Consider the following 12,004-nt stretch of genomic DNA (forward strand, 5'->3'; position numbering starts at 1 on the left):
AGGGAGTGATGTTTCATAGACCACTGGAGGCATAATTCTTGAAAGACCCCAAGACCTCAGAGCCATCTTGGCATCACTAACCTCTTCCAGTACCAAATGGTTTGGATTAAAGATATGTCCCTGGAAATAATAAGTATAGGGGCTGTAGTTGTTGTGCAGTACAATTTGACACTCAACTGCAGTACTTTTTTTTCTTTCCTCCAGCTAGCTTATGTGGCCAGAGAAAATCTTTTAGTGTGTTTTCTAGTAGCAGCTTCCTGACCCTTCACTTCAGAACTGATGAATCTGTGGGATACAGAGGCTTCAAAATGCTTCTTGAAGAGCTGTATCTGCAGCCAACACAAAGCGAGCTGGAAGACGGTAGCCAATGTAAGTAATGTTCTGGGTCTTTCTATGTCTGCTTCACAAAGAAGTCCTGTTGCTAAAGTAGTACTGAGAGTTACAGACAGGCAAATTTGTAATGATTTTTTGCTAAAGGTACTTTGCCTAAAACTATTGCCCTAAGATGGTGTCAGGATATTCTTCTCTGTTCTCATGTATCCAAAACTGCAGTAAGTTAATTCAGTGCCCACGCCAAGCACTTTGTGTTAGGTGGTAGTCCTTGTATCTCCACAGTTCTCACCGTTACTGAGCCAAATATAGAAATGTTCCTGAGGAATGGGTGTTTCCTTAAAAATGGGCAACCAAAAACTAATTTAAAATAGATGTATATTGGGAAGAACTACTAGTCTCACCATGTATCTGATCTCTGATTAATTAATAACCACTATCTGGAACCTGACACTGTAAACAGGAAACAGAAAGCCAAACAGTTTAATCCATCTGTGCTAATGTTTGCTTGAGAGCTTCACTGCTCTTACTAGAGGGCTATGCATTTTCCTGGGGCAAAGAAAAGGGATAAAGAGAGCCTGTTTTATATATATATATATATAAAAAGTTTGGCTTCCATGGCATGATCCAGAGCCCCACTGTGAAAGAAGAGGAATAGGGGATGTTGTACCTCAGTCCTTAAAGCTCTGTATAGGCTTCTCCAAATCAGCTCTGCTAATGGCAAGTATTTAATGGTTGTGTTCTGCTATATTTTTTTCCCCCCAGACTCATCCTCTCTATTACCGACTTCTGAAGAAAGTAAATACTGCTCACTTCTGGTTTTCTTTCCTTTCTCATGCTAACACCTCTTGTGATCAGTGAAAGCTGGTGGTGGTAGGATTCAACTTATTTATGCACTGTTTAATTTGCTGTTACTGGAGTCAGTTGGGAACACTTTAGTGAACTAATTTTGGAAAATGGAGATTTACTGTACAGGAAACACTTCATAAATACCAGTTTTGACTAAAAAAAAAGTCAGGAAATACTTCTCACCTGCAAAATGTGACTTCCCGAAAAACCTGTGAAGAACTACTTACCCACAACATGTTGGCCAGTCTGTACACATCCAAGGTATTAAGGTATCAAGTCCTTGCTCAACTGGTATTAGTTAGGGTCTTTATTTTTTGGTATAGCATATATGGATATCTTCTCTTTTGAAAAGCAAAGTGTTCCTAACTCTCCAATATAGGCAACTCTCCAATATAGGCACTTCAGTCCTACTGAAGGGCTGTCGTGGAAGCTCTGGACATGGCTGTCCAGAACAAGTCTGGTGTTTGCTTGGTGTTGGAGCTCGTCAATTCACCAGCAAGGAAATAATTCCAGATAAATGGTTTTTTCAAGTGGTGGATCCATTCCCTGTGCTGGGGCCTGCAACAAGTACAGAAGAACTGGGGGAGTCCCGTGAGAAGCCTAAGATGTGTGAAAGCAGGGGGGCAGCCCTGCTGTCCTGGCCCTGGCTGGCCAGTCTGCAGTATGAAGGTCGCCACTTCTGTGGAGGCATTCTAATTGATGAAAAATGGGTCCTGACAGCTGCACACTGCAACTTCAGGTGGGCAACGTCCTCTCACCCAAGAATGCTGAAGGCTCGTTAGCGTGAAGAGCTGGACAATTTCTAAGCTACCTTGTCACTCATGGCAAATACATAGTCTTATTGTTTCCCACATGTCTACATACAACCTGAGCTGCTCTCCAGTAGCTTATATCTCCCTGTTTTTCATGTTGCTAGCACAGACAGTGGTGGCAGTAGAGATAGAGTATTGGGCTTTGGTGTGTACTTAGTTATATATATGTGTGTGTGCAGTCCTGGGAGACCTCAACATCTGCCCTCAAAACTGCCGACACCTGCATTACGTCTATGGCCCCCACTCTGTATTTACTAGCCCCAGTTAGGCTGAGGTGCCACGTGATACTGATGAACATTCATCTTTGTTATATGTAGTATATGTAGAAACCTGTGATGGTAGTGTTGGTCTTGAATGTTTCATCAAAGCATTTATACAGCCCAGATCTGTAGCTTTGATATAAGTTCTGTCCCCGTTGGGATCTGATTCCTGAGAAGGCGAGCGACTGACTCACCTCTGGACTCTGCGTTAATCGTAACTGGGGCAAGGCTTTGTAGATGGAAGTCAAAGTTCTGTCAGTACAGCAGAGAAAGTAGTGGTACCTCAGCTGGGACTTCCAAAAGAATCCCTGTGATGTAAAGTTTTAAGTCTTGGAGCATGAGTGTTGCTGGCAGCAAACGTTACATGTGAACTTTGGACTCCTGTTGAACTATGGAGTTTCTTAGACTGAAAATGCATTTGATTTTCTTCTTCATTGTTCAGCGCTCAGATGGACAAAGTCCTGGGAAAAATATACTCATTGCCAAATGTGAAGGGTAACAGCCCTGTGCTTGTGAAAGCTGTGCACGCTCACTATAACTTCAGTGGTTTTCCTTCCACAAATGACCTGGCACTCCTGGAGCTGCAGAAACCCATCAAGCCAGGTACTGCTTGGGCCCAGTACATTCAGCTGTGATGGGGTTAATAGTTATAGCAAGACTCTGACATGGGGCACAGTGTTTTGTGTGAGTGTGAGGAGGGGGATGGGAGGGCATTTGTCTTCTACAGTAAGGGATGTGAAGAGCAAAACGAGCAGCAAGCCTTTGGGGAGACTTGCTTCCTATCCGGCTGAAATACAGCATGAGAATTAAGAATGCTTCTGCTGTCTTCAACAGGCTTTGAAGCAGGCTCATCCAAGCAAAGTTGCCTGTGACTTTAAGGTGTAAGTGTAAGCTAGATGTGATTAGGTGATCTTTGCTATTCTCCTGTTCTACCTGTCTCCCAACCTGTCGCAGCTGTACTGTGACCATTAAAATTAATGAGTCAAAAAGAAGCATGCATGTCCCAGGGGAGCTGTTCCACACGCCCTCCCCGTCCTCCCCGCTGTTTATATGCACAGCACTAATGACACTCACCTTTCTGCTGGTAGCAAAGTAATGTACCTGAGATAGGGGCTGAAATTTGGAGAATAAGCTTATGTTTTGCCTATGCCCTTTGCCTAAAATGCCTAGAAGATTCTTGTTAGAGGAATATTTTGTTGCACTATATAATTTAGATTTTATATGACCAAGTGCGATACTTGGATAGAGCAGAGAAGTTATTTTTCTGGCTAATATTATGTGTAGCTTGGGGCAGGACCTGGGGAAAAAAAAGAGGAGAGTGTTTAAGTAGGGGGCAATGTGATCTAGACAGAACTGGTGCACAAAACCAGGGCATTGAATAAGGAGGCTAAATAAGTGTGTGGATCTCTGTATGTCATGGTGACTGTACCCACACAGAAAATGCCACAGTCCCCAAGCACTGCCTAACTATGTGCACTGATCATGGGGCTTTGGCCCTCAGGGGGAGAGAGCCTGGGGCAAACTGGCTTGAGGAAAGCATCTTCCCCAGGTCCCTGGTTCTGTGCTGTTTTGGAGGGTCTCCTCTCTCACCTTCCAGAAACTGCCTTCAGAAGATGTTCAGTTTGACTGTGCTGTGACCTCAGACAGTGGTGCTAGGAGAAAGCCAGATCTGACTCATTAAAACAGTGCTCTCAGGCATTCAGCATGTACAGTGAGGGAACGTATACATTATTAAAGCCCTGCCTCATCTGTTTTGCAGTCTCGTTGTGGTATATCTGGGAGGAGGGGGGGAGTGAAGCAGTGAGTTAAGAGGCAAGAAAAGCAGGGGACTGACAGGGGTAAGAGCAAGGGAGCTGTTCCTGGCACTGATGGAGACCTTGCCTTCCAACCCAGACGATTCTGCAGCGGTGGCTTGCTTAGCAGGCAGCGGGGAAGAAGTAAGCCCTGACGCAAGATGCTTAACAGCAGGATGGGGAGAGGCAGGAGCTGGTGGTAAGTGTGCCTTGGTCTGGCGCGAGGGAGCACCTACGGCCTGCCAAGGGCAGTGACAGCTCAGACTTGGGGCAGTGCTAGGTATGATCTGCACCCCATCCCTTCCTCAAATGTTGCCTGCAGTGTGTGAAATGATTTCCGGATAGGAGCTGGACTGCCTTCTCTGTCAGAAAGCAGCCACTTCTGGAAAGGCAAAGCCAAGGTGGAGGCTCAGCAAAGGGGAATGAACTCATGGGAGATGAGATCGCTCTCACGGTGTCTTGATGCCTGGGGCTTCTGGCCTGTGATATCTCCCAGTGACAGCATCTCCTTTCTCCTTGGGGATAGCTTGGTGACAGGGGAGGAGGAACTGCTTCCTCCATCTTCAAACTGAACAGGGCTGTGCCACCCCCCCAGTTCCAAATAGCAACTGACCTATCCACCAGGAGATGCAGGGCACATGTGAGTGAACACAGCCAAAACAGCCTGTCTGCATCCTGTCCCACTGGCCCTGAGCCACAGTCTAGCACAGATAGCGGCAAGGAAGCAAGCAACCAGCTGGCTGGAGGTTAATCTGGGAAAGCTGGCGGGGTGATGGTGGACTTGTAGGTGCTGCCAGAAGATGTGCTCATCCATGCCCTGCAAGAGTATTTTGTCCCTCATGGTGTGCTGGCTTTGCTCTTAGGGGCTTGGGCCAACCTTTCTGGTCTGCTGGTGGCCTCTGTGGAGGACAAGGGAGAGGTATAGGGTCTGTAGGGTTTTATGTACTATGCATGCTTCCTAACAGTGACTGCCATCCTATTACAGCTCCTGGCTGATGAGCTTGATCCCCATGCCAGCCGCATGTCAACCAGCTTCAGGGGGCTAAGCTCCAAGCTGCACTGATGGTAAAAGCCAAGCTGGCTTGGGATGACTGTGGAGACAGAGAGACATGTTCTTCTGAAACTTATTAGAGAAACTTATTAGCATATGTGACATTGGGTGACATTATATTCAAGTTGGGATCTGTCCCCAAAAGAGCTCTGAATGAATACCAGGAGTGGTGTTGGGGCAGTTGGTGCAGCATGACTCCTACCTAGGTAGTCAACCTGACACTGTTGCATTTTCCAGAGGAGGAACAGGGTTCCAGGCTGCAACAAGTGGAGGTTTCTCTCCTCTCCTATGAGGCCTGTGTGAGCTTCTGGGGACAAAATATTGAAAAGACCAACATCTGTGCGAGATCTGCTGAGGCAGCTTTTTGCATGGTATGTAACTGAAGGGGTGGGAGTGCTGTGCTGTACTCAAATGTATCTGTTCAGGCCAGGGCGCAAAGCCATGCCCTCCCTAAACTTACTGGATTTGAATGCTTTTGATGCTGCTGATGGGTGGTAACTCTATGCTTTCTTTCTCTCCTTCCTCTCTTCCTTCTCTCAGGGGGACTCTGGATGGCCACTTATCTGTGGGACCCATGGGTATTATAAGCTGGTCGGTATTGCAAGCTGGGCCAGTGACAACTGCCATCCAGAGTCACCAGCAGTCTACACTAAGGTTTCTGCCTACAGAAACTGGATTTCATCAGTCACAAACCAAAAAATTTGATTAACTTGAACAGGAGGCTTTTAGGTGTTCATTTGTTATTCCTCAATAAAGAGACTGTGGAGTACATTGGGTAAATATTTGTGATTCAGGTCACCTTCTTGTAAACTTCTAGTTTGAAAGCTCCACCTTGAGCACTCAGTTTTAGAAATCTTTTTACTGGAGCACAACTTGTGATGCCATAGCTCTGAGATGATAAATTCAGTTACAGAGAGGTGCGTAGGAAATGTATGCTTCTTCAGTGGTTAGGTGCATGCTTAATGTCAAGTCCTCTACACAACTGGTACTCATCTGTCAAAACAAAATTGGTAACCCCTGCTCATCTCAGATCATCTCAGATAACCTGATTTACCAGAGGTAAGTCGTTTTTAAAATGCCATTGCCATAGCATGGATAGCTAAGATGAACTGCTTTAGCAACAGTGGTACTTTGCTTCCTTTTCAGCAATCTGGAATTTGGTATGATGGCTCATCTATTGTAAATATACTTTCAAGTTTTGGAGAGCTTCATCTATGACAAGCTCTTAGCTTTGTCTAATATTAGAAAGGTCATGCTAACACAACTCAATTTGCGAGGAGTTGGGGTGTTTTTTCTTTTTTTTTTTTTAATGGAAGGCTTTAACTATACTTTTGGATAAACACTAAATTCTTGAGGAGGGAAAAGGGGTGGCTGACTTATCTAATTCTTCAGCTGGTAGCTTAAAAACTAGACTTGGAAGTGAAGTGTATTTGTGAATAAAGCCTACAAGCATATATCACTGAATTACAAGCCAGGAAACTTCTATTGCCTACATCAATCTCTTCTGGTTTCAGCACTATTGTGCATGACATACAAATCTGTCCTTTAAACAGAGGATAGGATGCTCTGTTCCAGTCTCTGCTATATGTTAGTCTCCTTAAATATGAAAATATGAATGCAGGAGTGTTTGTGATGAAGCAACCTCATGGCTGGAACCGTGGCCACCATTTACTGCCAAAATGGCTAAAGAACTACAGCCTACTCTTATACCACATGCTATTCAAGTACAATAGTTTAATAAATTAAAAGTTGCACGTGACCTTTTGACTTACTAAATACTAGTCTCTGCTGCTTTAAAGAAGCCTTTCTCTCTTTAGTCCCTGTCCCATGCTACTTTTGGAAGAAAACCTCAAATATGCTAGCAGAAGTCAGAAAGCATCAGTCAATCTTTATAGAAATAATAGTTCCCCTGAACTAGTGGAGCTGTAAATTGCAGTATTTGTCAGGCTGTCATTGCTGATGACTGACTTGTGTTATAACTAACTTAAAAAATAAAAAATAAATAAATTGCTCTGCCACCATGACAGCAACCATGGTGTGGGTTTTGGCTCAAAGATGTGATTTCCCCACTGCATTTTCAGCTGTGCAACTTAGGGCTTGTAATTCAGTGCTGCATTGCAGACTGCAGAGATTTTGTATTGTGAAAATGTGTGCAGCAGTGGGTAAATAACCTACTCACTGAAATCTTTACAGCTGCAAGGGTAGGATGCGTCAGTCACCCACTGTTCTTGGTGGCAGGCAAGTAGAGAGAAGGAAACCTGTTCCCAGGACTCCTGACCTGCCAGTAACTGACATCCAAAATGAGCATGTGCTGCCTCGTCCCAGGTATGGTGCTGCTCAGCCCCTGGGAGCTGGGCAGAGCTGCAGCATGAGACCAACCTTTGCTGCCTCCATGAGTGCACCCCAGGAACCAACCCCTGGTCTGCCCTGGGGGAATTATGTAGCTTAAATTTCACTGGGAGGAAAGTTTTAGGAAAACTTAGGTAAAGCTGAAAAAAGAAGCAATTAATATTCATTTGATCTTATTTTTTTCTTTACTCATCTGTAAGTGGGCAGCCAGCTACTAAGGGGATAACTACTGACCTGGTAAGGGAAGTGTTATTTATATAAAATGTGGGCTTCTAGTGAGGAGCTAGAATTAAAATGAGCATGTAGGGCATCTGCTGTTTACACTGTCCCTCAAGATCTGCTGCTTGCTTTCCTTATGGACCATCTGTTTGATGCAGAGACGTCTGGTAAGAGAAGAGGGAGTCTCCAGTCCACTGTGAGGTACAGCACAGCCTACAGTGAAGTTTTCCCTCCAGCTTTCAACAAGCAAGTCTGGCTCTCGTTCTGTAAATTTACTCATGGGCGGAAAAGAGAGCATCAGAACCAAGAATTACTTGTACGTGCACCTTTTGAAAGAAGAGAGATACTGAAGAGAAAGGGTTGGATGGGTAGGGAAAGTGGAGTTTCATAATCAGTGACAAGTATTTCCTGAAAGCATAGATCCTAGCAAGCTCTTTTCTCTAGTTATACAGTGACTTCTTTCCATTTAAAGAGGGCAAAATAAGTGTACTGTACCAGATGTAAGTCTTGTGTGTTTTGACTATGCTGCCAGCACAGGTGTTCAAAATCAGAAGGCAAGTTCTCCTCCAATAGCCCATCAGTGCAATTCATGCCAATCTGGCTTTCTCTGGACTCTGGGGTTTGTATCTCAAGGTTTAGAGGGGGAGGAAGGGCTCCTGCTTGGCATTGCACTCAAGCATGTCTAGCTATTTTTCATGGCACAAGAAGTGGAACTATGAAATCTCAGATGGTCATCTTGTTAATTTTTTCAGTAGCCATGAACACAACATGGCCTGATGTTTCTAGAAATGTCCTAGCATTGGCAGTTATCGAACAAAGTTGATTCTCTTATCAAAAAGGCTTATTCTGCTTAATTGCAACAGCAATGTTATCCTGCTTTCACAGTTTTGCTTTGTGGATTTTTTCTCTTCCCTTAAAAGTAGTTCATCATTAAACTGCAAGCTGCTGATTGAATAAACATTTTCTTTTCATTTTAGCAAGTGCTGGTTTAAGACGAGGGGCATGAAGTTTTTTCAGAAGAAAAAAAAAATCAGTGTTTTGATTAGTTTTCTCTCAGAATAGCTTGTCCTTAATGTTGGGGCTCAGATTTCTTCCTTTTAATGCTCCAAGTAGCATGCCTTATTTGTATACAGGCTGAAAGCCCTCTGGGAAGAATCTGTAACATTTGACATAGCTAAAACTTACAAACTCAAAAGCAGATCAGTATGTCCTTGAAGAAAAGTAGATGAGATGCTGTTTTTCCCTCCTTTGAACTGTCTGGAAGCTGTTTTAGCATATACGTTTCCTTGCAAGAGCCAGTTCTTTGTGTGTGTGTTTTCTTTGGATATACAGAGTGAATGCACCCACACACAAATAAGGATCAGCTGCTATTTTTCTTCCTCAAGACACAGAGGATTCAGTCTATGCTTGCTGTACTCCTTGCTCTCCCTGTGTTTAGTAGCACCATTTATATAAGTGCTGCCTTTCTCATTAAAGTGCATGAGTACAAGCTGAAAGTTTGATATAAGACAGCCAACACTTTTAATTGCCTTTGGTTTGACTAGCTGTGGCATACCTCTTTGAATGCAGCTGACTGGTGAGAAAGTCTGGGAGAGAAATGATGCACTTCTTATTTATGCTTTTTCTTTGGCAAAATTGCTCTGTGAATTTTTATCGCCTAATGGTTTCTCTGACACACTTTAAAACTCTTTAGCTCTCACCAAGAGACTATTTTATGTGAGACTTGGCCCTGTAAACCATTTCTGTGATCTGGGAAGTGCTATCCTTCCTTTGCAGAGCAATCCATTTTGAAATTAGCTGGGCCTGCCTGCTCAAGAGGAACTTACAGTTGCTTGGCTGCTATTCCTGAATGGACCCATTAAATGCTCTATTTCTGTAAAAAGCAGCAAAAATCTATTGCTGACCAGCAGATCCTGAAATTCATGTGTATCAAGGGGAGCATAAATAGTTTGATTTCTTTGAGAGAGAATAGTGGTCTCTGGCTTAATAAATACTAACTTCTAACCAGTCTATTGAAAAGGATGATCGTATAAGGGGGAAATCTGCTGGGACTTCAGCAAAGCGGGTGGGATCTGGCTTCTCTTGTATTCAAAATGCCTTTTGAAATTGGCTGTGAGTATTGATATGGCTAACTGACTTATCCTGTGTTTAGCTATGCTGACCCTTGTTGTACTCCCATGTGGTTTTAAAGCACGGTCTAAGGCTCCAGATCTCGTCTCTTCCTTGTCTGAGGTATCTGGTAGAAATGTTGTCACCCTGTATCACCCCCACTGATGTACAAGAGTCTATGGTAATTTGTGAGATGTTTATACTGCCATCTCTGACTAACAAGGCTGAATTGTGCTAGATTTAAGTGCTTCGCATTTCCTCTTGGAAATCAGTGTGTTGTGGGTAGGTGTCTGCTCGCTACAACAAATCGTAGTGGACAGCTCCTGGCAAGTGATGTGCTGCCTCCCATTGCATTCAGATAAATGTTTCCAGCGTGGCCCCTAAGCTGTATATAACTTCTATTCGTGTATGAGATTTAGTACCCAAAGGGGGATGGGACTGATAGAACACCATAGGGTATGGTGAATGATCTTGGAGATTAGAACTGAGGAGTGTGTGCTAAAAGGAGAGAACAGGAACTGAGCTGTGTATGCACGATGCCAGGAGCAAACCATGCTTTAAAATCATGAGTGTCCATGCTTACATCTGCAAACAGGAGCAGAAGATGAGGACATGGAAGGCTCATTTTGGGGTGACAAAGCCCTAGCGATAGATGGGAGAGTAGAAATGGATCCTGAATGAAGACTTGCAGTTCATCAGTCATCAGTGAAGACAGTCAAGTACAAATGCCCCAGGGTCCCTAAACACTGCAACTTCCTTTCTTGCACTGATTATGGGGAGGAATCCTACTTAAGGGTAAGCACAGATGGTGTTGAAACCAGGCTTCATATCTCCATGACAAAGAGCTACCCCAAACACTAATGTCAGCAGTCAGCTCCAGGCCTTACAGAAAACCACATTAATGCTTTCCTGTGTCCCAGTGGCCATGTGCTCCATCAGATGTGAAGGTGCCTTCCTGAGGAACTGGGAGTGCTCAGGAGATGGCTGCCCAGGCCAGTCGGTGTTGAGCTCCTGGTGGCAGTGTGCAGGTCAGAAAAGGAGCTCACCTCGCTGTGGGCGCAGCACGGGGAGCACGGGGGACACCTGGTAATGAAACCAGTTGTGAGGAGTCTATTCTCACTTTATGATCAGGAAAGGAAACCACTTAAACAGGGGTGAATTGAGTCAAATTCCTTTGCAGTTGTCCCCTTCCTCATCCCAGTAATAGATGAGAAAATGTAGTTCCTGCAGAAGGTAACAGGGCTACCTTGCTTTATCACCTCCTCCTCTAGCTTGGCTGAAATTCATACATTTTATTTGCTCCAAAGTAAAAGCACAAAATTTAGCAAAAGCATATGTTGTAGCTCCCTGGAGATCTGTGCAGAGGTGACCTGAATGGAAATACCCGCCCAGTCCTGCTGGAGAGGAGCCTGGAGACTGCTGGGTGCTTTGTTTGGCTACTGGAGCCTTTCGTAGTGGTGGGGCAGAAGAAAGGATGCACCCCACTGGCTTGCAAGAGGTGAAGCAGAGCTGACTTTTTAAAAGACACAACAGACTCAATTATACCATCTATTTCTGCTACTAGAAAACCATGATTTAGTTGCTTGAGGGTTTTTCGTGTCTGCCTCTGTTTTTATTAAGCTCATTTTTCTTTATCCTTGATCTGTGACAGCTGCAACAGCCTTCCTGGGAAAGAGATGAGGAGTGTGTGCATGCACGTGGCGAGGGGCTGCGTAATAACTGTAGGGGCAGCTTGTTGTGTGAAGGATGCTGTACAGCGTGGGTTCAACACGGCTTACCCCTGTCCTGCAGTTCCTGTACAAGGCTGTGGGTCAAAACAGCCCCCCTATTTTTTTATTTTTTTCAGCTATTCCATGCTGCTTGAGCAAAGGCAAGTGAGCTGCTACAGGCTTCCGTAAAGCTGAGATTTTTATTTCCCAGAGTTATGGGCAACAGCGAGCTTCTCCTTATGGGTGGATGTCACGTTGCTAATACACTCTGTGCAGGCCCTATGCAGCTACGTGGCTGTGCCACCGGAGAACAGAGGGAAACCCTGCCCCTTCTCGCTGCCCTTTTCCAGCTGGTGAAAACTGCTCCTCACTTCTAGGTCTGCTGGGTGCTGAGAGGGAAAAGGGGCCTTTAGGGCTGCACGGGGCAGTGTATGCAGGGACATAGGCTTTGACCTGAAGATAGTGCCAGCTCCTTGTCAATGAGTGCTTGTCATTGAGCTGGTGCTTAGGCTTCTGTCTGGGT

General features: G+C 44.6%; 1 protein-coding gene across 3 annotated transcripts in view; it reads left to right on the forward strand.

The window, feature by feature from the left end:
• OVCH1 (ovochymase 1) overlaps positions 1–6,918 on the forward strand; it is a 39,646-nt gene extending 32,728 nt beyond the window's left edge. Inside the window, exons 29-35 of one of the 3 annotated variants that reach the window (XM_080578753.1) lie at positions 205–369; positions 1,096–1,128; positions 1,711–1,918; positions 2,694–2,854; positions 4,145–4,243; positions 5,333–5,466; positions 5,636–6,918. In XM_080578753.1, coding sequence (XP_080434879.1) covers positions 205–369; positions 1,096–1,128; positions 1,711–1,918; positions 2,694–2,854; positions 4,145–4,243; positions 5,333–5,466; positions 5,636–5,800 — 965 coding nt within the window. In that variant the 3' untranslated portion in view covers positions 5,801–6,918. The remainder of the gene's footprint in view (positions 1–204; positions 370–1,095; positions 1,129–1,710; positions 1,919–2,693; positions 2,855–4,144; positions 4,244–5,332; positions 5,467–5,635) is intronic. The other 2 variants (XM_080578754.1, XM_080578755.1) reach the window with 2 other exon arrangements.
• The last annotated feature ends 5,086 nt before the right edge of the window (positions 6,919–12,004 follow it).

This window comes from Anser brachyrhynchus (assembly GCF_964034855.1).
Source record: "Anser brachyrhynchus genome assembly, chromosome: 1".
In the NCBI taxonomy this organism is placed as follows: domain Eukaryota; kingdom Metazoa; phylum Chordata; class Aves; order Anseriformes; family Anatidae; genus Anser; species Anser brachyrhynchus.